A 26983-nucleotide genomic window follows, 5' to 3' on the forward strand; every position below is an offset into this window, starting at 1 on the left:
CACCTGATAAGCTCGATGTCAGCTCGGACCAGCCTGTTATCGATAGCGGCAGTTGCTATCAGCTATATTCACAGAAGCTATAACCTACTCAAAATTTAATGCAATTGTTATTCTGCTGAGTTCACTTTACTCCTCCTATATGCTATGCTATTTATTATTACCATTATTTATTGTCACCTTACTAATAATTCTTCCGATCACCCGCAAGCTGCAGAGAGGGGTAGTTACTAGTCAGTACCCCGGCGGTACACGTCCACCGCAAGGAGCTCCGAGCTCTCTAATACAGTACAATACAGTACATAATATAATTTTTCTGAGGGGCGATCGTCTGTTTGACTCACTCACATGTAACCACGAACAAAACTAATCATCTTCAATTGATTCGATCTGGCGGTGAATCACCACACATATACAGAGCTATATACTCATATTATTGACACCTCGGTCCATGCTTAATCATACATACATGCATAATAGTAATGAATCCCAGCAATCCCCATCGTGTCACACCCCTTCCGATCCAGATCCAGTGGTATTAATACGCATTCCTGGCGGTTTCGGTTTCGGTTTCAATTTCAGTTTCAGTGGGATGTGAGATTACTGCATACAGCATGCTACATTGCGCTAATACAGCTCGGAAGCTAGCTCAGCTAAGCTCGGGAAGGTCGGGTGGCGATTCAGCGACGTACTTTTTTTTTCACAGAAAATATGAGTAAATATATGTAAAAAATTTAAGAATACATTTGTATCAATTTCGAGGGTTTTTGTATTTTTGCATTTTTGTAGGGGATAGATGGATATTAATTGATTGGGATGTGTATGTATGTACTACATATTATTGATGTAGGGCCATAGAGCTTGCTGACACCGTCAAATGTTAAACATTGAATTATGCTTATATAACTAGGTTATGTTGTTATTGATGAATTCATTATGGCAGTAAATGTACACTCAGGTTTCCGCCCATCTATAACACATCTATATGCTCAAGTGGAGATGCTAATTTGTACAAAAAAAGGTGTAGTACACGGGGTATAAAAAAGAAGTTATATCCGGTCTCCCTCGGCAATTTTCCGACTATTCACTCCCTGCGCCATCTTCTTTCCAATCTCATAACTGGAAATCATGATCGCGCAGCCCGGCGCAACCTTCATGCACCGCGCTACCCAGCCCTTGAACAACCCTGCCGGCCCTTCATGCCGGAAAATGTGCAACAGAAATCGTGGCATGGAGAGCTGTTCCGGTCGCAGCTCAGGTATTGTTGCTGATTTGGCGGCTGCAGGTATGGCAATCTCGTCGGCGCTATGTCGGAAGACTTGCTGTCGAGTCTTGCCCACGTCAAACGGGGTGGTCACCAGCGCCGCCGCCGCGCCGGACACAGAGCCTGCGATGAAACTGTCAATGAAAGTGGTGGTAGAGCTCTGATGGGATTGGGAGGAGCGCCGGCTTCGTCGTTCCACGCGCGCATGGCTTCCCATCTCTCGCACGTCTGTGAGTACGTTCCGCATAGCTTCGTATCCCCACCAATATAGGCCTGAGAAGGGGACGTCGCGCCACATGGTCAGTGTGAAACCGCGCCATAAGGAACTGTATCCGTGTAAAGCCGTCATCTGGTGGAGGCTCTCCAGCGTAGCGCGGAAGTGGCCTGTTCCGGTGCCTGGTGTTGCCTGGAGTCGAGTGCGGAACATCTCAACTGGACTGATTGCAGAGGCCGCTGCAATTCTGGCAATACTACCGGCAACTAGCGGCGCGTAGTTTTCGCCAAAAACGCGCGGGAGAGGACTACGAGGATCCCCCCGCAGCCATTCATATCCCGATAGATAAATCACGTTTCCTGGTATAGCCATGAGAAGTGTTGGGCTGAGACCCCGCCAAAGCGTCCAGACGCCTTCATTCCGGGCGATTTTTCGTAATGCGTCAAATGTGGAGTTGAAGTTCCGCTGTCGGGTTTCCTCGACCGCACAGTCAATAACTGAAGATGAAGTTCGCGTGACAGCGCCGTTTCCGACGAGGCACATCTCGGGTGTGTTTCCAACCCAGAATACTTCACGACAGCATGCCGTTACCCCGAGATCTGCTGGCAGCTCTTTGAATGCGTGTGTGGTGTGTGCAGTGAATTTAGAAGTGTTGTTGATAGGGGCTGTCTGTGACTGTAGACGGACTCGCACGACGTCAAGAGGAGTTACTACACGTTCATTAGCGATCTTTTATATGACGTTTGTTTTGGTGGTGCCCACCTAGAAGGGACGTAAGGATGCTCCCCCAAGTCGCAGACATCATCCTCTGCCCGACCGAGATCTGCGCGACATCGCCAGCCCCCGTTGCAGCCAGCGAGCCGCCATTCGAAGGTACCGCCGTCATCACAGGGCTCTCATGATCGGTCCACGGCTGGTTCTGGTTCTGGTTCTGGTTCTGGAGTGAGAATGCCTCAGCATGTGGCGGGGATTCGTCCGAGCGAATGCGCCCTGATAAGACGGACATTCATTCGCCGAGCAAATTTGGTATTCCCGTGAATTACGCCTTGGTTTGTCTGCTCTTGTTATTATAGTATTAATGGTGATATGAAGCTGCCAGGAGAGATGGCGGCACAGGATGAGAGGATGAGTCAAATATCCAGCATCATCGACAGAAAGTTTGCAAGTGCTCAACCCGGTTTGGCGTCGGTCCCGGCCAACCAGCGCCCGGCTCGGCGCCGGCATTAACCGGTGCTAACTCCGCTTCGTAAGCAGCAACTTCGCCCGAGCTTGACTCTTCCAGTACATACTACTACATACATATATGTAGATACAGTGAGGTGCGGAATGGAGGACAACCCTGAGCTCAACGCTTTCAGGCGCCGGTGGCGTGAGGAAGTATCGCGCCGAAACAAATCGCCTACGCTTCCCAAGCAGAACTCCTCCCAACCCGCGGGGCCGGAGCTGGATCCTCCGCCTCCCACACGACATCGAGTAACGGACTTCAAGGAAGATGTCGAGGAGGATTTGGGCCAAGACTATGGCGAATTCGTGCAGCGCACGGAACATTTGACGTTGCGGGCCCATGATGAAGATGCCTTTCAGAGAACGCCCCAGAAGGAGCCCAGCTCGGCACTCGAACATTTTGAGAAGGCTGTGGAAAAGGAAGCTCAAGGTAGTTTGGGGGATAGTCTCGCCCACTACCGCAAAGCATATAAAGTAAGACCAACGAAAGTTGTTAGCGGTGTTGCTAGCGGTGTTGCTAATGTGTGAAGCTGGACTCGGCGATCGATAAGAAGTACAGAAACAAGCATTTCGCATCCAAAACAGCACAGTCTCAGACAGAAAATAAAGTCCCCGAGTCGCCAGATAAAACTGATGAACTCGTCGTGCTACCTACACCACAATTGATCCTATCCTTCGCTGGCCTGCCCATCCCACAAGCTGAGCCATTTATCGAAGGCACGCCCCCGCCACCGTGCCCAATTGCGAATATCTCAAACGACATACTCGTCGAAATCCTCACACACATTGCATTAATGGACCCTGCATCTCTGTGTCGGATGTCTCTGGTCTGCAAACGCTTTGCCTTCCACTTCGCCCATGAACAGCACATCTGGAAACGGTTATGCCAGGGACCAGAATTCGGGTTTCAAAGCATGCACTATTCGTTTGCCTGTGACTTGGCTGGACACCCTTACCACACGCTAGCTCCACGATACACGCCATTTCCGCGCGGCATCCCGGCACAAATACCAGATCCTCTCTCCACCTGGAGCGAAGTGTTCCAAATATTCCCGCGTATCAGGTTCACTGGTATTTATATTAGCACAGTCAATTACACACGACCCGGAGGAGCCTCGACTTTTACTACAGAGTCTTGGAACTCTCCCATACACATTGTCACATATTACCGCTACATTCGCTTCTACCCAGACGGATCAGTGATATTCCTAACTACGACAACCGAACCGATGGACGTGGTTCCGCACATCAGCAAAGAAAACGTCGCTGCTGCGAAACCCGTCGACCATCGACAACATCACCGAAAGAGGTCCGAAATAGCAGCCCAAGAGGCTTCTACAAGCGGTGCCCCAGTTCCGGCCGTCGCCATGCAAGCATTAAAACACGCCTTGCGCGGACACTGGCATCTCAACGCACCAACGGCACACGAAACCGAGTCACCAGCTCAATTCCCGGCCCCGCCATTAAATTCCAACGAAGCGCCAGCTCCGGAGGAGCGGGATCCGCGGGATCTGGTGATTGAAACAGAAGGCGTTGGTCCGAAATACACGTATATTCTACATCTCGGCTTGCGCTCGTCGAACCCAGCGCGCATCGTCGGCGCAACTAAGTCGCCGCCGAATGTTTCCAGAAACACTAAGCTGGCATGGAAGGGATTCTGGAGCTATAACAAACTCACTGACGATTGGGCTGAATTCGGCTTGCGGAATGATCGTATTCGTTCTTTTGTTTTTCGGAGGGTTAGAGGGTGGGGATTATGATCATAGATATACAATACATACAGAGATATAGAGGTAGACAGCTCAGATGACTTAACGATGAATATGAATTAGCATTTTTTAAGTTGGGCTATTGACCGTTTACAGTAATTTATAAATTCAATATCTGTAGTAATTCTTAGACTTTATCGAAATCTGAATTTCGCCTTATCGATAAGCTTAATCGGTGGGTCAGTCGCACCTGCAAAAAATTCCCGACTTCCAACTTCCGCAGTACAACTTCATTCCTTCATTACGCATTCAGATACCCAAAGCATTTCTTTTCGCTTCTAATTTCTTATATTTTCTTGATATATTTTATTCGTCCTTTTCTATATAAGTATAGCCACGCCATGCCAGAGAAAGTACACACGCGATTCGACGATTCAGACGACGACAGGCCCGTCGACAAGAAGGAATCGCAAAAACAGCACATATCCACCCCCACACACGAGTCTCTGAAGAATAGCAAGCCGAAGAATAAAAAAAGGAAAAGGGATGTAGAGGAACCCCAAAAGCCAATACCAGCACTTGCAAAGAACGGTGTCGAAAAACCTCAAGATGACGCGGTTTCCAAGCCTCCAGATGAGCGGAACAGAAAATTGAAGGATGGACGAAAAGAGCATTTCCGAGCACAATTGAATCATAATAATCATCATCAGGCATCACTTCCATCGCTACGGGAAAAAGCAAAACTGCTGTATAATACCCGCAAAACACTGCCGATTTTCGCCCACGCAGACGAGATTCGGCAGCGTCTGAGAGCGAGCGATGTGATGCTTCTTGTTGGCGAGACGGGAAGTGGAAAGAGTACACAGGTCCCGCAGTTCCTCATCGACGAGGCGTTCTGTCAGATAAAAAAGACGGCGATAGCGCAGCCGGATAGGTTGAAGAAGGATGTCAAGGTTGGCGGGTGCATCGCCATCACGCAGCCCCGACGAGTCGCAGCGATATCCCTGGCAAGACGGGTAGCAGAGGAAATGGGTACGCCGCTGGGCAAGGCATCCCCGGCGAGTAAAGTTGGCTATGCGGTGCGGTTCGACACGTCGGTGTCGCCGAGTACACGTGTGAAGTTTTTGACGGATGGGATGCTGCTTCAGGAAATGCTGCATGATCCGTGGTTGACGAGGTATAGTGTTGTGGTTGTCGACGAAGTGCATGAAAGAGGGGTCAATGTGGATTTGGTGCTGGGCTTTTTAAGGAAGATTCTCGCGAGTAAGAATGAGGGGAGGGGAGGCGTGCCGTTGAAAGTGGTTGCTATGAGTGCTACTGCGGATATGGAGAGTCTGCAGGGGTTCTTTGGTGAGGGTGAAGAATTGACAGAGGCAAAAACGGGTAGTACAGATGGCGTACCTGAGAACCAGATTTCTGTCTGTCATATCAAAGGACGCCAGTATCCTGTTCAGACGATATATTCCCCGGAGCCGGTTCATGATTTTGTAGACGCCGCCCTCAAGGCCATTTTCGCCATTCACGTCAAAGAACCTATGCCAGGAGACATTCTTGTGTTCCTCACGGGGCAAGAAACGGTGGAGAATCTCGAATATCTTGTCAACGAGTATGCCGTCGGTATCGACCCATCACTACCGAAAATCCTTGTGCTACCCTTGTTTGCTGCACTCCCTCAGGCAGCCCAGCAACGAGTCTTTGCGCCAGCGCCACCAAGAACAAGAAAAATCATCCTTGCTACTAATATCGCCGAAACGTCCGTCACTGTGTCTGGAGTTCGGTTTGTGGTGGATTGCGGGAAAGCAAAAATGAAACAGTTCCGCTCACGACTCGGTCTGGATTCGCTGCTGGTGAAGCCAATATCAAAATCAGCCGCGATCCAACGAAAGGGACGAGCTGGGCGAGAAGCGCCGGGGAAATGCTACCGTCTGTACACCGAGAAGGATTACTTGGCTCTGGATGAGACCAATACCCCTGAAATCTTGCGTTGCGATTTAAGCCAGAGTCTTCTGACTATGAAAGCCCGTGGGGTTGATGATATCATGAACTTCCCATTTCTAACACGACCGCCAAGGGAAGCGTTAGAACAAGCTCTGTTACAATTATTCAATATTGAGGCATTGGATGAGACTGGAAAAATTAGTGACACTGGCCTGCATATTGCGAAGCTCCCTCTTACTCCTCATTTGGGAAGAGTGCTTTTGGCTGCAGCAGAACACGGTCAGGGTTGTCTAATGGATGTGATCGATATCATCTCATGCCTAAGCGTGGAGAACATATTCCTAAACACCAACTCAGAGGAGAAAAAGGAAGAAGCCGAGGTCGCCCGACGCGACCTGTATCGACGCGAAGGCGACCATCTCACCATGCTAGCCACAGTACAAGGCTACGCTGCCGAAAACGCCGACCGAAAGATGTGGGCAGAGCGGCATATGGTATCGCACCGAGCCATGCAATCCGTCATGGTGAGACTCAGACTAACACTCCCACTCCCTATCCTAGACTAACAGGTGTCCCAGGATGTCCGCAAGCAACTCACAGCCCAATGCAAAACAGCCAAACTCCTCCTGGACTCTAACGACCCCCGTCCCCCGTGCGACGCCATATCCGCAGTCCCTGTACTGAAAAGCTTCCTAACGGGCTTCGCGACCAACACCGCTCGTCTGGTGCCAGATGGGTCGTATAGAACGATTGTCGGCAATCAGACCGTCGCTATTCATCCCTCGAGTGTTTTGTTTGGGAAGAGGGTTGAGGCGATTATGTATAATGAGTTTGTGTTTACGAATCGTAGTTATGCGCGCGGCGTTAGTGCGGTGCAGATGGATTGGGTTGGGGAGGTGTTGGCGAGGTGATGTATACGTTCAGTGCACTGTCCCTGCTGGTGGGTTGTGATCATCGATTCAGTTCAAGCCTGCCAGGCATTATACCCGGAATTAAAATCCAAACCCACCTAGCTACATATCTCGCTGATTTTTCAAACCCCTCCAGTAGACCACGCATCTATTGGCCAGTGATGCTCTAACCATGACCCTAAAACAGTCCTCCCTTTCCTACAACAAAACACACGGAACCCCAACATCCCCCCTCTTTCTATCCACCCTACCCATCCCAAACCCCAATCTATACTCCGTATCGCGTATCACCCGACACTCATTCCGATCATACTGCCCCCTTTTCACACACCGCGGGCACTCGTCATCAGAGCCAATGATGTACTCGACCACGTACCGAGTGCGAAGCTTGTCGTCTGTGTCGTTGAGGTGAGGACATGTATTGAAGCCGGCTTTAGGAGGGATGTTGTCGTTGTTATTCTCATTTTGAGTAGTGTTGTCGTCGTCGTTTAGGAGTTTGATTTGGTGGCATGCTGTGTGGAGTGTCACCCAGCGATGCGCACAGGTATGGGTTTCGTGGAGTGTGACGATGCACATTTTTTGGTTTGCTAGTTTGGATATCTGGAAAGGGATAGATGAATTCTTGGGTAGGGTTGTTGTTTTTGGTAGACAGTATTGACGTTTGCCTAAGGCACTCGACCACGTGCAGAGCAAACGCTTTGTGTTTGTTTCTCCTTCTGTTTACCGTTTCTAATTGCCTGGATCAACTTCAGCAAGGCAATATGTCTATTTTCCCCAATCAATACCCTATGGGTGTCACGTGTGTCTATATACCTTACTCTTGCTTGCCTAAACCTCTCTATTGAACACTTCGAACATTGCTAGCTAGCTTCAGCCAACGATGAGCTCCCAAAATTCTACAATTCAGAACATATCAAGCTCTCACAGACCATGCATCCCTCGTAACGAAACCATACTATTCCATAACTCATCCTTCTTCAAACAATCACCATCTCGCAACCTCTCCATCCCCACAGGAGTCCGAGAGGCCACAGATTCCTTAAAATGCTCTACAAAAGGTGGAACGAAGTCGTCCTTCCCAGTTCCATTTTCCTCTCTGAAATCCGATGGTAAAGGTGGAGCGCGACTCTGTCATTCCTGAAGGTCAATGCTTATGGACAATTCGAAAATCCTTGGTGATACCATGCCAGTTCGAGAAGTCTACGGATGATGTAGAGATAACGGAGAGGGATTCCTCTACATGGAGCTGGTGAGAGGTGTCACCCTTAGCAGAGATGGGGGTACTCTGTCTGATTCTGATAAACTCGCTATATGTGACCAATTGCATCTTATAGTCAATGGCCTGCGTGGGCTTGAGCAGGATGCATCAGACGCGTATATTGATTAGTTATATTTTGTTCCATTATTCATAAATATGGACTTTCTATTTTCTGCTAACAGACTAGTTTGAAGGCTCCATTGATCGTCATCAGTCACTCCAGGATAGGATCTTCACCAATATCTGCCTCCGTTCCGCTGCCCCTTTCCCCGACGTCAAGATTTTTAATGACTGGTTGTCAAACCTCCCTCGATGTAAAAAGCTGGGGATTTTTCCTCCGCACCCAATGCGTCCAGGACTTCCTGACAATGTGGGCATTACTTTTACTCACAGCGACCTTCATCCTAGTAATGTTCGTTTGAATCTGCCTGAAGAAGACAGCAGCCCCGTGTTCTAGCACTGATTGATTGAGCAGTCTGGTTGGTATCCGGCGTATTGGGAGTATTGTAAAGCTCGTTGGACAGCGGAGATAAGCGGGGGGTGGGAAAAGGGTGTATCTTGTTAGTGAGGATGCGTATAAGCATTGGGATTATTATTGTTTGAGTCTTGGCGTTTGAGAGGTGAAGGTTTCCTGGTGTAGATGTGGCTTCTGACTACTGAATGGTATGTCAGTAGTCTCGTTGTGAAAATAAGAGCGGAGCAAAGACCTGAGCAAACCCGGAGGTACTCACTCACATTCGAATGTAATATATGCCCGACTACCCAGCAATCAATCCAATGGCATAACAATGCAATTCCACATCTCTACTGCTGCTATTTCTCCTCATCGCTCCCCTCAGATTTGTCCTTGATAGCCTGCATGAGCTCATAAAGCTGTCCGATCTGCTGGTCTGCCCGATTGCCCTATTAGAAAACAAGAAGCTAAGGAAGAAAGACTGCACAAACCACTCATCTTCTCCAACTTGGCCTTATCCAGTTTGTCGCCCCGCCACGCATCCCCCTCTAATTTCTGGGCGTATAGCTGCCACTCGGTCAAAAAGCCGACCTATCACACGACACGCATTCGCTTGTTAGTTGAGTCTCAGTTGCCGAATTCATACAATAAACTTACAATGTGAATCGGATTCTCGACATTCCGATGTGCCCGAAACTCGCTCCTCACGTACTCGTCTCCAAGCAGCCGCATCTCGCCTGGCAGCTTTTTGCGGTGAACCCTCAGGATGCGTCGGTACAGCGGGATGGGAGGGAGAAGCGCGAGCGGGGAGGTGTTGAAGCTGGCTTTGGAGCCGATGGTGACTGGGGAAGCTAGGAGGCGGGTGATGACTCGCATTTTTTTCGTTATTTCTCTGTTTCGCTTTGCTGGGACTTTAATTGGGCTGATACAGAATCATTGAATGTGCAAATGTGTTTGTTGTCGGCAGAATTTAGGAGCTCTCCGATTCGGCCGGGCCAATCAGCTGTGAGTATCGGTCCCGCCATGGAATATTGACCACAAGAAGACTTTATATTACTTGGTGTATATATCAAAGATATAACCTACAAACCCACACAGGAAAAGAAAAGAGAGAGAAAGCACATCGACCTTTCAAAAAGAAGGAAGGAAGAAGAAGAATGCTTCCCACGCCTTCAACATCTCACGTCTCCTTCGACACCGTCTACGAACCTGCTGAAGATTCATACCTCTTCCTCGACACTCTCTCATCAGCATCAGAAGCCGCCTGGCTCACCGACCGCTTCAATCCTCCATCAAATCCTTCTCCCAACCCAGTCCCCCTAGTAGTCGAAGTTGGCAGCGGCTCTGGCGTCGTCATCGCCTTCACAGCCGCCAATGCGCGACATATCTTCGGCAGAGACGACATTCTGGCATTATCCATAGACGTCAACAGCAACGCATGCCATGCAACAAGCCAGACCGTCCAGACAGCCATCTCAGAAAAGAAATCCGAGGCAGGCGGCCCTGTTAATACGCTATTTGCAGGATCCGTCATGGCGGATTTAGTGTCTCCGTTGAGACCAGGGAGTGTCGACGTGTTGCTGTTCAATCCTCCCTATGTCCCAACCCCAGATATCCCAGTATTGCCCTCACATGAGTCTACGACGAAGGATACAAAATCGCTATCGAGTTCAGAGAAATTCGAGTACGAGTCGTATCTTCTGTCTCTTTCTTATGCTGGCGGTGAGGATGGCATGGAGATTACGAATCGATTTATTGATGCCATTCCCTCCGTGTTGAACCCAGACAGGGGCGTGGCATATCTTCTACTTTGCGCTCAAAACAAACCTGAGCAAGTCAAAGCGAGGATTATGCGAGACTGGCAGGGATGGACAGCGGAGACAGTCGGAAAAAGTGGGATGCAGGCGGGATGGGAAAAGTTGGTGATTGTTAGGATCTGTAGAGATGAAACGTGATGGATCGAATATTGAATGCTTGAGGTATCATTGAGAATCACATATCTGCGAATACTATACAATTCTGCAGGTAATACAGACAACAAGGCAGACCGACCTGCCCTCGAAACAAGCCAAAACAACACAACACTCAATCGACGCCAAAATAGTACCGTTTCATCATCATGACCGAGCATCAACAGGACCTCCGACATTGCAGTTTCAGTATTCGGAGGAAATAATGAGGAGCTCAACATCCTCCACCACCGCTCGTACTGGCTCCAGCAGCAGAAGTCGCGGCTGAAATGGCAGCGATTCGCCCGTTTCGTCTAGAACGATTTCTTCTCTCTGCCTTGCGCCGGTCTTTGTAGTATTTCTCGTACGACGTTGGCGGAGGGCCGTATTGCGCGTGATATCGCGAGGGAGGGACGTACTCATCTGAGCGGTCGGTATAACACATATTGGTGGGTAGATAGTCGCGTCTTTGTTTGATGAAAGTTGTATAAAAATAGTTTGTTATTCAAAGCAGTCTGATGTATCAATTGATAGTTGAATAAATGCCGAAAACTCAACTAGCGATCACCCATCTTATATCTCGCCGCTATCCACTTCAATGATCCAGTGGCGTCTCTTACAAAGCGATATGGTAAAAGTCCGCCCCATCTCCACACAACAGTCTACGTGGGTATACGAAACCGACCCGTGTCGCTATGTAGTACGTCGACTATGTTATATTTGACGATACACCCAATTAGAGTAGCGAGACGATGCGCTACATGATCGTATACTTAGCGGATCATCGACCCCCCGATCCATAGTTACTGAAAGGCAGTGTACGCGCTTAAAAGTTAAATATATATCATCTCGATCGGCGGGAATTAAGCATTTGATTTGTTGGTTCAGACATAGCCCCAACAGGGTCAACATACAGCCACGCACATACATATACTTTACTATGTTTGGAGTGTGAGTCGGTGATGGGCAAATTTTGATTTGAGAGAAGAATTCTGAAGCCTGGTGAGGCTGTGGAAGATACGATGATACTCAGACGCCGCCTATGCGTAGTATTTAATGTTGTTGCCTGAAGGCGCTACAAGGTATAGGTTTACTCCCTAATAATTCTCGACTAGTAAACAGTGGACATATTGATCGTATTGATGTAGTGCTAATTTCAAGGAGCACTGCAGGTCCTTGGTTTTCGTCTATCAAAGATAGAAACACTATCTTATTTTACTTCATATAATTGGGCCAATAAATACATGTAAGAATGGACCAATTACAAACTTGGCCAGTTTAGCATACCCTCTGCAGGCTTTTCAGAATGTGTTTCCTTGTTGGGCTGGTCTCTTTATATGCAATTCTACATCTTCTCTCCCAGTTCAGTATAAGTTTCATTATCCCTTCTTATGTGTCAATTCCCGAGTATTTGATGCGATTTTTTGCCCTAATTCAAAGTCCTCAAATATGCACTGAGACAAATCACACACGCCCACCCAAAGTACATAAAAATGGAAAATCCCTGGAAAGAAACAAGAAATAAGAATTAAAAAAAAGAAATCATCCTCAGACAAGGTAGCCATGATTGCTTCATCAGCAAAACCGTCCTTCTGATATCGAGTTGAATACTGCTCTGATCAACGCGAGACAAAACGGATTCGACAACCGTTATGTAAAAGTCTCTCTTTCGAGCTTCTGCAGCCTCTCGCTTGATCCCGATTTATCGTCCTGACACAGACTCTCCCATTTTTTCGTCATCTAGAAACCCCGTCCCCGTCCTCGGCCGCGTCCACGCCCACCTCGTCCGCCCCGTCCACCACCTCCACGACCACCACCACCACCACCCCTTCCGCCGCGATCGACCTCTTTCCTAGCCTTGTTCTTGGGCTTGGGTTGATCATCGATCAGTAAAGTGTCCAGCGGAAGACTGTCGGGCAAGATAAAGTATCTGATCGTCGAGCCGCGGATGTTGATCGTATCAAGGGAAATCGGATCGCGACCTTTAGGCGTCATCTTGACCGCTCGCAGCGCTGTGTTCATTTGCGGCGATACAGAGGCAATCGTGCCGGAGAGGATGGTTCCTAATCAGAATTCAGTAAGTAATCGCTTGTCTAGTGGTTGAGTGGAAAGTGGTAGATTGGAAAATGGAGATGGGGGATGAAGACATACCATTCTTCAACTCAATCGTCACCGTTTCGTTCATGCATTTCATAAGAAAACTAAATCAATCAAATGTCAGAAATTGATCCTTTCAAGCAGCTCCAAAGCTTTGTAGTTTCGGCGGCACTGCCTATTTGTGATACTGGCCAGACACGTACCGAACGAGCTTCATTGCGACAGACTTCGGGAGCGCCCCGCTCCGAAAAGAGAAGAGTTTTCGAGGTTGGATTGATCAAGTCAAGTCACTAAAGACTAATCGACAGGATAGTAGGGTGAAAGCTTTTCCTCGTTGTGGCGGGCGTGTGTTGGTGTTCAGATTTCACGTTGTCTTGCGCCGAACTTTCTTTGGTGCGGAACGATTGCGGCTCAGAAGCTTTTGACGTCGCGGCACGTGACCTAGAGCTTGCTACGACGAGTAAGGCGTTGAGGTCAGTGTTGATAGACTCTGGATGACTTGGTTTTCTCGATTTTGTGATTCCTACGAAATAATGCATTCGGTATGCATCCGTTTACTTTGTGTGAGGATTTTAAAAGAGCTATAGGTAGGAATTGTGCAATGTCGTATATATCACGTGACGACATAAGAACGAGCAGTTGGTTTCAGGTACTTCGAAATGGATGTAGAAAACACGCTGACATTACAAATTCATGGTATCTTGTAAATTTCAAGCACAAACTCATAACCATTGCCATAGAAAACCCTTTACGCCTTGCTGATTTCCATGCCTGACCCACCACCACGCTAACTAACCCATGATTGTAAAATCTTGTCGATTCAGTTTCAACGTTGAAATTGTAATGGTATTCTTCTCGCTTATAAGCTGCAGTGGCGAGCTTTGAAGATTGAAACTTTATCATCGTAATATAAAATCTCTCGAAGCTTGAACACAATATTTGGATTGACGCTGCCGACACCATTCTCCTGGTCCTCGTCGGAATATCCATCATCCTCGTCGGGAGAGCTCACACTAGAATTGTCATCGTCACCATCACTCTCATTATCAGAGTCATGATCATGGACTTGGTCTTCAGCTTCGCTGTCTGCCTCTGATTCTGCTGACCATTGGTGATCGGGATAAGGTTCATTATCGGATCTCTTATCCTTGGCGTTAATTTCGAGGATTTGAAAGCATTTAGTCTCGATGCCAATATAGCAGAGTTGAATCTCAGGACGTAGTGCAACTATGTCTAAAATTTGCAGAGCAAGCTCCCGTTGCTTATCCTTTTTCAGTGTTGGGTCAAACATGTTAGGGAAATGAAGGGCTCGTAGATTAGGTAAGTTGGGTAGTCTTTGTAAAAACATATGCTATGAAAGTCAGCAAGTTGTACTTAAATCTTGGTCTTAAAACGTACCCAATCTCGACGGTCCATACCGATACCCAACTCACGAAGTTGGGGCATTCGTCCACTTGTCACAAAAGACAAGGCATCCCTGGGAAGCATCCACTGCCGCCAATGACCATTATTTGAAGACAAAATCTCAGAACGGCGAGAACGGTCAATAAGGACCCTCTTAAGGCTGGCTCTCTGGCGACGGAGTATGTGCTTATAAATCGCTTGGATAGGAACTATTGACTCATAAGAACTGTCTTCTTGGAAAAATAAATCCTCCAAAGTATTCGGGGCAATAGTTTCTTTCAAAAAGAGCATCAGATAAGGCGAAATGCGGTCAGTGTGAAGCTTCTTCAATTTAAAAGGATAATTTTTAACGCTTTCTTTGGAATTTAGTGATAACGAGTCCGTTGTAGGGGCGTACACTCTCCGTAGGGCCCTCCACAATGACTCATGCTCATCACAATGAAGCAAAGTCAACGTGTTTAATCGGGTCCAATCTATGGCCTTCATCAGGACCGTTGTTGAAAGAACAACATGTTCAAGCTCCAGGATTTCCAGCATTATCTTATTTGACTTGTTCAGGCTTGCAGAGGTAGTAGTTTTTTTCTGCAAACGTTGAGGCTCTGAAGTACTTTGGTTGGTGTTTCCCGCACTTTCACTGGTCTCCTGTGCAGTCCCAGCGCTGTCAGGTTCATTCCTATCCTCAACATCCAAGCCATCAAGCATCTGTGTCGCAGCTGTGACATCGTCATTTGCATCCGGAGAACCTACCACGGTGAGAGCGGCGGAGACGTCGTTCTCAGCTTTGTTTTCCGCGGTTCCATTTTCAGGATTTATAGGGGGCAAATTTTCAGAAAACTCGAAATCTTCCAAAAGTATTGACAGTACCCCTCCATGTTTAGGCCAACCGGGGGTCACGCGCTGCGGAGTTGAGTTCACCAACGTTGGGCGGAGACCTGCTGGATATACCCAGTCTTGGGAACTGCATCGTGCTGCCATACCAATACGTAGTTCCGTTAATTTGTGGCGTGATCGGTCAATCAGAGTAGCCATTTCTTCTAGGTACGCTGGTTCGTCGAGATTGAGCACGGTTAACGATTTCAAAGGTGGGAGGATTGAAAAGGTGGGATATTCGACATTGATATGACCCTTCATCAAAGACTGCCAAATGTCGAGTATTGTGCTAGTATTTGTTTCTTGAATCAGAGCATGGATATTATTATTTGCGCTATTATCATGCCATCGAATCCAAACTTGCTCCAGTCGGCATTCGTGATTTGCTCGGGAGCCCAGCGACGCGAGAGCAAGGAAAACATCTCTCATGACGCCTGTCGGCATATCCCAGATGAAGCTTTCCAGGTTCACCATCCTTGCAACCGCCAAGGCAACCAATGTGCCGAGCATCTTTCCAGTCTCTTTTGTGATTGCATATTCTTGTACCCACTCGGGTGGGCCATTTCCGACAGAGAATTTCTTCGTCCATTGAGCGTAATAGTTGCCGAATCTGATATTTCCCCACCTTGTAGTTATCGATGGAATCTGATAGGAGGTCTGGTGTTCAGGTTGGTTGCATCCGCAGTGTTGGCAACAATAACGATTGGATGAGCTTGTTGGAGGTAGCTCTCTGAAAACGTGATCTCCCATGACTAATGTAGCCAATCCATATGACAGAGCATCGACGCCTATCGGGTGTTCGGAGCTAGGGCCAGGCTCGGGCCAAACGATGTCGAATCGAGAATACATCGCGGGGATAGCTAGAGCATGTAGGGCGGTGCAAGTAAGAGCAAGGGAGGTAAGATCGTTTGTAAGCGTAATCTACCAACTGCAATTAGCTGGAGCTAGAATATTTAGTTGGAGTACTTCTGCTCACCTCTTTCAGAACCTCTTTGAGAATGTCAAGTGGTAGATCTAGCAAATTCAGTCGCGATTTCGCAGAGGATTCGGCTCGTTCGGGAGGAGAGTCTAGTTGTAGCGGCATATGTGAGTTACCGTTATTCGGGTGTGCAGCGCCATCGGTGGCTGTATGATGCTCTGAATGTCCATCTTGCGGCGGTGATGGCCCAGCAAGCTCGCTGGCGGCGAGCGAAACGTCATCATCTTCATCGTCCGATGACAGCGAACCGTGCGATGCCGTATCAATAAGATCCTCTACCATAGAATCTTCATCCATGGCTTGGAAGAGCACTAGATAGTGGCTTATTCCATCAAAAGGGCTCTGGAGAGCTATGTGGTGTCGTAACACATGGATTGAGCTAGCGCAGTGGAGGTTTGGCAACGGGGAGGACCTTTGTGCCGTGTTTAAACTGGTTGCAATTTCCGATTTTCGCTGCTTGGAAGTAATATCTCGTGTAGAAATGCGCTTGGGACGGTACGGAAATAGATAGAAAGGAATGTCGATGTCCTGCTGGGAATGTGGGAAGCAGAGAAGCTCGTTATCGCAGCCGCGCTGTATGGGGAAGGACCCACCTGCGGGGAACGGGCCCGCAATACTATACCAATACTCGTCACATGTGAAATCTTTGCATTGCCAAGGGCAGGATCTCAAGAAGTCTATATGTTTAATCAGGGCATATACTATATTCCAGTTTTAGCCATGGGAGTGTATTTCTACTCTCAAATGACAATGATAGCATTAACATTGACAAGGACCATGCACCATTGAATTGAAGTGGAGATGCTTGCTTGCTTCTTTATGCAAGATGGCAGACTCAACTTGTTCACATAGAAGACTTATATCCGTGTCATTACGTCCTAGCCATGCAGAGACAGGCGACCCAGTACCTCCATCCAATCGTTGACGCTAGGGTCGACAAGTATGCAGCACGAGATGGTTTGCATTGATTGGACCAATGCTGGATTATCCAATCTAGCATAAGATTAGTTGCTGTCGAGTTGAGGCTATGTCGATCTCTTCAGATCAGCCTTGCTTGACAACTTTGCTAAAGAAAACGACGACATAAGACTGCTTATACAGTACGTGGATTGTCTGTTGTTGAGTATTATTCATAGTCATTGTCTGATCGATTAGCTGGCAGTTTTTTTAAAAATAATCCCGGTATCGACGCTATTGAGATAGACTATGGTTGACCTCGGTACTGCAGCTGCAGCTGCCCAAATTGGCGGCCAATTGATTCAACTGATCAATGAATTTCGCAAAGCCGTTCACAATATCCGATTTGCCCGACAGCAAGTCAAGGATGTGTACGATCGCACAATAATCATCAATAGTCTCGTTTCGATGTTCAGCGATGCTATAAAATATGTACAACTCAGGGAACGCAAATCCGGAAAACGGAAACCAGAAAGTATCGAAACGTTGAAAGACGCATTTCAAAACCAAGCGTATAGTATTATACAAAAGCTTGAGAAAATATTGCACATTCTTGCACCACTCTGGAAGAACAGAAAATCATCGAACTGGTCACGAGTTATTGCCAAGGTCCGGTGGCTGCGGTACAAACCTCAAGTAGGATTACTTTTGACTGATATGCATCTATTGGAGAGCTCAATGAGCCTTTTTGCCACTTTGTCATTATTTCACAAGGCAGATTCGGGCATTGTGAAGTACGTGCTGATTGATATACGTCTCTGTGTTTCCGAATAAAAAGCACTGATCTTAATATAAACTGCAGGAACGCCCTTCAAGAATTACTTGAAACCGAATACATCAAAACTGATCTAGTTTTCAGCAAAGCACTTCGGCAGTTATCGCAAACCCAGCTCGACCATAGTATATCCTTTCAGCGGGGAAGTATAGTGACTAAAGTGCGCAAAGTTGTTCAAGTAGAATTTGAAGACCTGGGGATCGACATCCAGAAATATAAGAAAGGGCAGACAATTTCAAATAACACTCCAATTGACCGCCCAGGATCGTCTCGCGGGTCTTCTGAGAGTGTTCTGTATTCAACACGACCGCCTCGTCCGCCTACCACACCTCCCCCTGGGCTATCAAGCTTTCCGAATCCAAGGTCAAGTGTCGGCGAAGAACAGGTTGAGGTTAGATCTTCAACGGGATCTTCTTTACCTCAGTCACATGAGCATTTTCAAATATCCCGTGATTTGTCTCGTTCTCGGAGCGTCGTTAGGGAGGATAAAGTTTCACAGTCCTCTCCTCGTCATATTCCACAGCCACCACCACTTTCTCCTGCCCCTTTTCCCCAGGATTTCTTAGAACTACTACCAAGGTTGCCTCCTGCCACACATGACAATCCAAACCCTTCTACAGCAAGCACCTACATACCGACACCACTTTTCGGACCCCCAGAAATGAGCCAGCGCCCACTACCTGGAAGAAAACCAAGTCCTATATCCCAAGATAACGTCATTCCTGGCCGCAAGTCCCCTCCTCCCAGATCAGACGAGATGAAAGCTCAGAGCAGGATACCGCCAAAAGGAGGGGACGAAAAAGAAGACAAAAACATGACTAGTTCTTCATCTCAGCCTGGGAAGACAGAAAAGCATATTATCGTACCTCATCAACCCAAGGGTGGTAGCGGCCAGCAGCAGCAATTATCGCAACAGAAACCAGCAAAAACGAGGACACGAATTCGACGAGATTCAACCGGAAACATTAGTATATACGGGATAGATGGCGAGGTAACACCATTTACAGCGGTTTTTCCAATTAGTAGACCTGGAAATAACCGTGGAAGCTGGTCTAAACATTGAAAGATGACTTTGGGTATTTATTATTTATCGATGTACAAAGCATGTCAACAATGATAAATCTAGTTTAGTAGCTTTCATCAAACCATTGAGTATCTAACATAAACTTCGTCAATCTGAACTCAAACAAAGACTAAAAAAAAACGCATATAGCAAATAACATAGCAAATCGAATATTCAACTAAGAACATATATCATCTCTCCGACATATCCTCACTACTATTCACCTCACACACCCTACCCACAAACCCCTCCAGACCAGACAGCGAAACCAAATCCCCCGTAGCCGATGTCGCCGTGGTAGCGCCAGGCATGACGACCACCAAAGAGCCCAGTTCAACCCACTCGATGGACGAGAGGAAAGCAAACGTGATATTGATATACCCATTGCCTTGGGCACTAGAAATATCAATGGTCTTTTCACTCTCCTGACGCGCGCGACGCGGCAGCTGGCTTGGCTGATTGTGATGATGGTTATGTTTATGTTTCTCATCGTCATCATCGAAATTGAAAAATTCCGGCTCGTCGGAGAGAAGCGCAGGCGGCGATGCCACCGCGTCATCGTCAGCGAGCGAAACGCAGGTGACTTTGGCAGCAGCACGGATATTGCCGATGTAGACGACTGCGCTTCCGCCGAGGATGAGCGGCGGGGAGAGCGACGATGAGAAGTCGCGGGCTGGGAAGATGGCTACGAAGGCGGTGCTAAACGCGAGAGAACTGGGTATGCTGCTGTTCTTGGATTTGTCGCTGGTCATTCGCGCCTGGGCGAGGATCATGCCTTTTCGCAGGCGGCCTAGAGAATTGGGTTCTCCGCCGGGGCTCCGAACGATGGGCTCGATGCCAATGGTGCCGACTTGGTCTTCGAGAAGGATGCGTACGGATAGACGCAGGTTTCGTACGCTAACGACCCGGACACGCTGCCAATCTGCATGGCTCAAGGAGACGCGGGATTTACTGGGGAAAGAGCCGTGGGGGAAGGAGGAGAAGAAGTCGCCTGATGGTGGCTTGCTTTTGTACGAGCGAGATTGTGGTGAGCCATTTAGTGGGTGCTCGGCGGCTTGTAGAGACCGTGGTCTTGAGGATGAGGCTTGAGGGGTGCCGTCGTCGAGCTTTGCCTCGACCGCGATAGGACCAATTACAAGCTCATCACCAATGGATATACTGCCGTGTCGCACAACACCGCACAGTACGACACCCTTGGCGTCTGAGGGGGCGTTATCTGCAGTTGAGTAGACTTTTGAGGGAGGGATCGCAAAGACCTCGTCGATGTCGAATACGTCTGTGGGTATTTCCTGGCGGGACTGGGATGGTAGTGGCCGTACAAGTCTGGATGATGGGATGGCTGGGAGAGGAAGGAAACGGAGCAGGGCATGAAGTTTGCCGATGCCGGAGCCATTCACTGCACTAGTTAGGAGGATCGGTATTGTACTGGACCAGTCACCGTTGACAGTGTTGATCGTCTTGAGGGCCTCACGACAGTCTGAAGTGGAAATCTGCTGCAGATCAATTAGCTGGTTTGTGGTCTCTGGAGAAACTGCGAGCATCAATGGCTTTTTCTCCGCGAGTTTGATAGCAGACAACACCCTGGCAAGAGTCTGTTTAAGACCTAGACGAGATGCAAGATCGAGTTTGGTAATGCATAATATAATGGGCACTTCGAGTCTAATGCAGAGATCGAGATAAGCCAGACAGAGGTCTATTTCTGGCGCTTGATCGCCGTCATCCTGCGTTGAAGCCATGTCGTGGGAGCTGTTTGCTGGGATGCAGAGAACTACATAATGAGGAGCCCAGCTTATCAGACCCCGTAACGTCGATTTCATATAGCGCGTGAAACCTGGGAGATCAGACACAAAGGCAAGACGCCCGCCATCCGATGCAGCATGGATATCATTCCAGGCGGCCACATTTTCAGAAGCATAATTAATCACACCAACCGGGCCATCAGTAGCAGAGGGAGATGAACTGTAGCCAATCAATTCCTGTGCCACCGAGCTGGTGATTCCCGAGAAAATTTCATGCCGGTGCTTGAGCAAGCTTAGTCGGCTTTTCCCTCGCCCATTGTCAAGGGCAGAGCTTGTCAAGGTCCCAAGAAGGGATGATTTTCCCGCAGCACTAGGTCCTGTAATTGATATCCGAATCTGCTCAGTTTGAGAACATGCCCCTTCTATTTGGCCTTCGTTTTTTGAAGCTGGGACTGAGTCATCCAGGCTCAATGTCTCCATATCTAGCTCCTTCCTTGATTGAAGAGTGTGGTCGGGGCTCACCAAAGCTTCCGCAACCCAAAGCGAGTCGGAGGTCAGCTTTGTAGGATCAGCTTCATCTGCCCATTCGCATGCCCCAACGACTACTTTGCGAAGAATCTCAACTTTACAGCCAAGACTAGCAGCCATGGCCTGAAGATTATTCAAACTCTCTTCCAGCTCCTCCGCAGTCAAGCCAACAAAAGTACCATCGTCAGCCACACCTATCTCATACAGTGCGCCCTGGCTTTCCTCGAGACCTGGCAGAAGACGAGCCGGTTTCTGCGGAAGTCCAAGTTTGGGAGTAGCTTCAGGGAGAATAGGCAGTATGAGATTCGCCGTCGACGAAGAGTGAAACGGTGAAGACTGCTGCAATCGCCAGAGCAGCTGAGTGGTGAGCTGTTGCAGCCGCTGCTGCCGAGTGCTCAATGACGGCGTCGAAAGTGACCTGGGCGGTACCTCTGCTGCGGCTATCAAGTTGACTCCGGAACCAGGTTTTGAATGATTGGCTCGGAAATGATAGGTGCCGGCAACAACTTGACCAGTCGACATGGCTGTGAACAGCCGTCGAGGTCGGAGCAACAGATGCAGTTTATACTCTGTTGGGCCTTCCTGGGGCTCAGGCTCCAGCTTGGTGATGCCATAGTCCGCGAGCTTGTCGGAACTCGAATTCAAAGGGTTTTCAGTGTTGTCACCAACCGTGATAGTAGTAGCGGTAGTTCCAGGCTGGGGTGTTGAAGAACCAGACATTGACCATGGCGACGACACCCGAGGAGGGTCGGGGTCAAATGTAAAGACCGAAGCCATTGCGCCAGGTTCAATACGTGATCAAGTTCTTATTTTATTTTCGTAACCTCAGTCGTATTACTCTTCTATAAGGTATTGCAGTTTCCACCGCAGTCAGAGGCCTCAGATACGCAAAGCACAGGGTTTGATGTAGAGATAGATTATTCATTTTGACGACAGTGCCGCACGATGGGGTGATGCCTGTAAGTCTTGTTCGATTCCTGTAGAGGGAGAACAAGTTTGACTAAGGCTGGTAACAGGTTGATCTAGAAAAACATTTTGATGCGAGACAATGGGTTGCGATAGTTATATTCAATATCGGATCTCAACAAGTGGTTCAATTTTCAGGTGTTCAACAGCTGACTCACCCGGTGGAGCGCCAAGAAATCGCGGGGTCGTTGCCTTGCTGCCTGGGGCACCAGTCTACAATTTTCAGACTGTTCTCGAAACTACAATAATATACGCGATACAGGATATTTTGGTATAGTGTATAGTCTCGTCACTCCTGTGATCAATTGATGTTGCTTTTTGAGAGTGAATAGTGATAGTGTTTGGCCTCCAAGAAGTACATGTATACAAGACAGAACAATCCAGATAATTATTGAGCCAAAGACTGCACCCTGAACAAGTCATTATATTATCAATAATAATTGTGTTAATCTATATTCTATATCCCACACAAAGCCACACGCAGGACAAAAGACTGCGCTTAGTCCTCTATATACATTGAGCCATTGCTGCGGCACCTAGAGCACGTGTCTGGTTGAACCCTGTAATACCGGTCTTACTAATAGCAACCATACCGCGCCTCCATAATCGATCGATGTCAATGGAACCCTGACAATAACAGGCGCCTATTATAATACTATATCTCTACCACTGCATCAAAACGACGCCCTTCAAATTACGTGTTTGCGCCCGGCTGGCGTACTAATCAAACAACGCAAAACCCGCCGAATGGCTGAGCCAACAGTATCAACAGTACTCGACAGTGCTACTAGTGGAGATGGCGGCTTCGGAGAGAAAGACAAGGACTTAGTCTGGTGATTGGGCACGAAATGATTAATTAGATGGGTTGGCGCGCACGGCCTTTGAGTTGGTTTTTAGGAGATGAGATGCTGTGAGAACGTGATAGCTAGTATGTACACCTGCGGTAGTAATGCAGTATATCTCTCATACATCTAATACTATTCCAGATGTCGACGCCAACAGAAGGATACGTAGTACTATGCATTAAAGCTCCTGATTCTGGTCAACCCTCTCCTTAAAACTCTGAGAAAGCCAAAATCGAACACACGCATCAGGTGGGAAACAGCAATATGTAACAGGGTCTAATTTAAAGTTTCATCTGGCCAAATACGCGCAACCTGGTAGAAACGTTGTCGGCAGGATTTAGACTTTGCGAGAAAAAGCATGGCAGAAACTTTGTAGAACCCAGTCGCTCCATAGGTACATATTGAGCCCGTCCAACAAAGCCGTCAGAAATGGCATGTGAAGGCAACTAAAAATATCGTGAACTCTCCTACGTCGAATTTCGAATATCATTGATAACAATACGCCGGGAAATCTCGCCTCATGACTCGTAAACATGAAGAGAATCATGGGACACAAGCGGTACCGCCTGCCATTGGGCCGATTAACCAGGCGCCTAACAAGAACGCCCGCTTGCATTCCAAGAATATCATATTAATAATTAATAATTCCACAGCCAGCCAACAACGGACCAACTGGACTCGCTGGACAATAGAATCCACGCAATTGGCTACCTCGGTTGCCACCTGCGTAACTGTTTGTTACTGCATCGTACTAGTTAACTAGTCGAGTTGGTGATGAGTCTGACTATCAGCTCCACTCTTCTGTTGCACACGCTAAGGTTTCAGGCTAATGCCGAGTCCCAGCTAAGAGTAGACAAGTTTCCTTATTGGGCATTAAAGATCGGGTACAAAGCGAGGAAGCGCGCCAGAAGAGATTAGAGGTTCTATAATTAAGCACGCTTTTGGAAATTGATACGTGACTTCGCTTACGACATAAACTTAGGTGAGCATTATTGTGAAGAAGTATAATTCAGTACTTTACTCGGCGCCCGAAATTGAAGCGTTAATTTGAGAAACTGGCCGAATCCATTCTTTGTTATTTAATCACTAACATAACTCAATAATATCGCTGTGCGTGGTTCACTACTACTGCGGAGTCCAGAAGCGAGTCATTAACTATTGATTCGGCCCTGATTTCAAATACTAACGGTTTCCCGAATACAGATAGGTAGATAAGAATAGATTTGAATTTATACTTGAACTAAAGTAGAATCTGTATCGACGCATCGAATCGATTTGGCCTCGGTAAGGACTTTGACTATGCACCGAAATATCAGTATAGAATATAGACCGAGATGGAGAGTCCTGTGGTAATAAATATATATTAACTAGACGTCGTGTAAGAAACTAACAACTGACTGCATTAATCGTCTAATAATCCGCTGTTGATATGCATGTACAGTCGGAAATCGTGAGGAACCACGAGACTGAAGACCGGTGGAATGGGGTATTATATGTAGACACCAACAAAACAAGACGCTAACAAACAAGTGTCGAAACAAAACGAGAACAAAAACAAGGTAACCAGACACCATGCTGCCAATGTATATCTATGTAGCAAAACGACACCTCAAATGCACTCAAAATTGGTATTCAAACCTTTCTCGAGTCCCTGCTGGATCGATTCGATGACCGACGACTCTTTCTTTTGCTCGTGTAGGCAACGCCGGATAACAATGCTTGAAATAACCTGGGGATCAAAGACAGAACAAAGGATTGAAACAGGAAACGTAAAGAAAGAAGAAAAAAAGGGAGCAGGGAATGAAGTAGAGGAAACTATAGTACAAGAGTTGGAGACTCAATCATTCGGTTGACTCGCGAATGCCTTTGCATTTCCCTTGCGAGATATGAGTGTTTCGCGCCGTCGTTCGCGTAAAGACCGCCCCGCAGTGCGGACACTCAGACTTGGCCGCGGCCCCCGAACGCTCGCGCTGATGTCTCAGCAGATTGCTGAAGGTCGAAAACTCGCGACCATTGCAGCCATGGTCCCAGCACTGTGGCTTTGGGCGCGACTCAAGCACGCGAACCTGACTCTCGGGTTCTGGCGTTGTAGGGGTTGAATTGTTGCTGCCTGGGAAAGGTGATGTTCTAATTGGAATTCTCGGGTCGGGCCCAGTGGTTATAGGGTAAGCATTTGAACTGCGAACTCAAAAGTCAGCCCCAATCAAAATGTCCTTTGCGCTTTACTTCATCTTACGGGACAAAAGAAGGTTGAGTGAAGTCGTAATTTGGCTGGTTGAAGCCGAAAGCATTAGAACTGCAATTGGTTAGTCATGTTCAGGTACCAAACAATGCGAAAGGATAGGGCGTTTTGAATGTAGTGGACATACTTAGGATAGAAGGCTTGCGCTTGTGGCTGCTGTAAATTGGCCGGGTATGATGTGTTTGAAAAGACGGCTGGCTGTGACGGTAGAGGCGCATATCCAGCAGGCGGCGTCAACGATTCCTGCGGTCTCCTTTGGTAAGGGTCCTCTGGTGTGCGAGATAACGAACGCTGGTACTGCGGCCACGAGGCCTGTTGGGGATGGACCGGTGCATGCTGCCGGTTGCCCTGGGGGAACATGTTCGTCGAGTCGATCTGCGAAAAGGAACTGCCCACAGAGCCAATCAGCTGTTGACTGGGGTGCGATGTGATGTCGGGATGGTAGTAGGCTGCCACCAGGTTAGCTTTGGGGTATAAAAGATTCATGGAGGAGCAATATGTATGAGAGGAGAGGGAAGGAGGAGGGGGGAGAAGGAATAAGAGGAAGAACTATTTTAGTAGACTGACCCTGAACGCTGGCGTACATTGATCCTGGATCGTAATCTTCGGCGGATGAATAAGATTGGTGGAGCAGGTCAAACAATGGACTGTATCGGAATTCCGTTATTGACCGTCACGACTCAAAACGCCAACTCATAATAAGCCCACATACCTCTGACCAGCACTGTCGAGCTGAATTTGCTGAGGGATATCAATGGCAGCGGTTGCCTGTGGCGGACCTGATACCCCGTACACAGGATGTTGGATTATGGACGACGACTTTGGCACCCCCTGGGAAGCTAAAAGGAGTTGTTCTGATTGGACTAGTTGAAAGTTTTCTTGCAGTGGCAGATTCACAGGGATTCCTCCGGGTAGGGCTGGCTGGTCGCTGCGCGGCACCAAGTGATATTGTTGTTGTCGAGGATGCGATGTAGGATCGATCCCTGGTTCTTCAGCAGGATTGGCAAGAACCCACTCCTGGTTTGAAGGCAACGGCGGATGGGGGTTCCCAACAGGGTGACCTTCGAATCTGTAGCTGCGTGAGTGGCCACTCCCTTGCGACGACATGAGGGCGGGTGAAGGAGGTAGTTAAAAAAGGAACGAATGGTGGGACAATCTGGCATGATTTGCCTCGTGGGAAGACGACCAACATACTGTGTCTACAATATACAATCTTCCTTGCTCACCAGTGTGGTGGAGGGCACAGGAATATCTCCGATTTTTAAAAAGGCCGCAAAGTGTAACGATGTCGAGGGTAGTAGAAGAAGGTGAGAAAATGAGTGAAAATTTTTTCTCTTCACTCATACTCTAAGAGTAAGGAGTCAAATCAAGAGATAAAGAATAGAAAAAAACCCCCACCATGCATTTGAGAGGACGAGAATAACAACAGTACAGTTATGCGCAGGAGAGGGACGTCACTGCTGGACTGGGCTGGGCCACTACTCCACCGTTCAGGAAAGATTCTAGAAAAACGCGAAACGGACCCGCCAAGCAAGCCGGTACGACGTGCGGTAAGCGTCAAATGTCAAGGCGCCTGGGTGGCCTAGGAGGGTGTGATATG

At 47.9% G+C, this 26983-nt stretch overlaps 13 protein-coding genes across 13 annotated transcripts; 6 read left to right on the forward strand and 7 right to left on the reverse strand.

The window, feature by feature from the left end:
- Positions 1–1046: 1046 nt before the first annotated feature.
- BGW36DRAFT_392582 (putative mitochondrial carrier protein) lies at positions 1047–2361 on the reverse strand (the record flags this gene model as incomplete). Its single annotated transcript, XM_046217714.1, has 2 exons — positions 1047–2185; positions 2238–2361. The coding sequence occupies 2 exons, from the start codon at positions 2359–2361 to the stop codon at positions 1047–1049; spliced, it is 1263 nt and encodes a 420-aa protein (XP_046077438.1).
- Positions 2362–2741: 380 nt separating this feature from the next.
- Positions 2742–4539, forward strand: BGW36DRAFT_310121 (putative F-box protein). The gene is made up of 2 exons (XM_046212448.1): positions 2742–3173; positions 3230–4539. Exons 1-2 carry the CDS (start codon positions 2802–2804, stop codon positions 4457–4459), a joined length of 1602 nt encoding a protein of 533 aa, XP_046077439.1. The 5' UTR covers positions 2742–2801; the 3' UTR covers positions 4460–4539.
- A 270-nt stretch (positions 4540–4809) lies between these two features.
- Positions 4810–7257, forward strand: BGW36DRAFT_284470 (putative ATP-dependent RNA helicase; the record flags this gene model as incomplete). Its single annotated transcript, XM_046210242.1, has 2 exons — positions 4810–6870; positions 6925–7257. The coding sequence occupies 2 exons, from the start codon at positions 4810–4812 to the stop codon at positions 7255–7257; spliced, it is 2394 nt and encodes a 797-aa protein (XP_046077440.1).
- A 99-nt stretch (positions 7258–7356) lies between these two features.
- BGW36DRAFT_2206 (uncharacterized protein) lies at positions 7357–8032 on the reverse strand. Its single transcript, XM_046209995.1, has one exon. It carries the CDS (start codon positions 7831–7833, stop codon positions 7456–7458), a length of 378 nt encoding a protein of 125 aa, XP_046077441.1. The 5' UTR covers positions 7834–8032; the 3' UTR covers positions 7357–7455.
- A 105-nt stretch (positions 8033–8137) lies between these two features.
- BGW36DRAFT_434440 (uncharacterized protein) lies at positions 8138–9467 on the forward strand (the record flags this gene model as incomplete). Its single annotated transcript, XM_046221395.1, has 6 exons — positions 8138–8315; positions 8340–8387; positions 8475–8570; positions 8592–8631; positions 8744–8927; positions 8991–9467. The coding sequence occupies 6 exons, from the start codon at positions 8138–8140 to the stop codon at positions 9078–9080; spliced, it is 636 nt and encodes a 211-aa protein (XP_046077442.1). The 3' UTR covers positions 9081–9467.
- Positions 9329–9845, reverse strand: BGW36DRAFT_421414 (putative ACN9 family domain-containing protein; the record flags this gene model as incomplete). Its single annotated transcript, XM_046219563.1, has 3 exons — positions 9329–9405; positions 9461–9560; positions 9627–9845. The coding sequence occupies 3 exons, from the start codon at positions 9843–9845 to the stop codon at positions 9329–9331; spliced, it is 396 nt and encodes a 131-aa protein (XP_046077443.1).
- Positions 9846–10126: 281 nt separating this feature from the next.
- BGW36DRAFT_421415 (methyltransferase domain-containing protein) lies at positions 10127–10924 on the forward strand (the record flags this gene model as incomplete). Its single annotated transcript, XM_046219564.1, has 1 exon — positions 10127–10924. One exon carries the CDS (start codon positions 10127–10129, stop codon positions 10922–10924), a length of 798 nt encoding a protein of 265 aa, XP_046077444.1.
- A 1233-nt stretch (positions 10925–12157) lies between these two features.
- On the forward strand, positions 12158–12803 carry BGW36DRAFT_366223 (uncharacterized protein). Its single transcript, XM_046214726.1, has one exon. It carries the CDS (start codon positions 12225–12227, stop codon positions 12441–12443), a length of 219 nt encoding a protein of 72 aa, XP_046077445.1. The 5' UTR covers positions 12158–12224; the 3' UTR covers positions 12444–12803.
- Positions 12659–13232, reverse strand: BGW36DRAFT_421416 (uncharacterized protein; the record flags this gene model as incomplete). Its single annotated transcript, XM_046219565.1, has 3 exons — positions 12659–12981; positions 13070–13119; positions 13219–13232. 3 exons carry the CDS (start codon positions 13230–13232, stop codon positions 12659–12661), a joined length of 387 nt encoding a protein of 128 aa, XP_046077446.1.
- A 642-nt stretch (positions 13233–13874) lies between these two features.
- On the reverse strand, positions 13875–16373 carry BGW36DRAFT_284970 (uncharacterized protein; the record flags this gene model as incomplete). Its single annotated transcript, XM_046210280.1, has 3 exons — positions 13875–14366; positions 14414–16210; positions 16266–16373. The coding sequence occupies 3 exons, from the start codon at positions 16371–16373 to the stop codon at positions 13875–13877; spliced, it is 2397 nt and encodes a 798-aa protein (XP_046077447.1).
- Positions 16374–17474: 1101 nt separating this feature from the next.
- Positions 17475–19159, forward strand: BGW36DRAFT_434445 (uncharacterized protein; the record flags this gene model as incomplete). The annotated part of the gene is made up of 2 exons (XM_046221396.1): positions 17475–17959; positions 18028–19159. The coding sequence occupies 2 exons, from the start codon at positions 17475–17477 to the stop codon at positions 19061–19063; spliced, it is 1521 nt and encodes a 506-aa protein (XP_046077448.1). The 3' UTR covers positions 19064–19159.
- Positions 19060–22432, reverse strand: BGW36DRAFT_366228 (uncharacterized protein). The gene has a single exon (XM_046214727.1). The coding sequence runs from the start codon at positions 22105–22107 to the stop codon at positions 19255–19257; it is 2853 nt and encodes a 950-aa protein (XP_046077449.1). The 5' UTR covers positions 22108–22432; the 3' UTR covers positions 19060–19254.
- A 2416-nt stretch (positions 22433–24848) lies between these two features.
- Positions 24849–26905, reverse strand: BGW36DRAFT_2313 (uncharacterized protein). Its single transcript, XM_046210002.1, has 5 exons — positions 26096–26905; positions 25951–26030; positions 25511–25832; positions 25378–25437; positions 24849–25319 (listed from the first exon to the last, which is right to left on the reverse strand). Exons 1-5 carry the CDS (start codon positions 26488–26490, stop codon positions 24983–24985), a joined length of 1194 nt encoding a protein of 397 aa, XP_046077450.1. The 5' UTR covers positions 26491–26905; the 3' UTR covers positions 24849–24982.
- Positions 26906–26983: the final 78 nt, after the last annotated feature.

This window comes from Talaromyces proteolyticus (assembly GCF_021365285.1).
Source record: "Talaromyces proteolyticus strain PMI_201 chromosome Unknown BGW36scaffold_1, whole genome shotgun sequence".
In the NCBI taxonomy this organism is placed as follows: Eukaryota; Fungi; Ascomycota; class Eurotiomycetes; order Eurotiales; family Trichocomaceae; genus Talaromyces; species Talaromyces proteolyticus.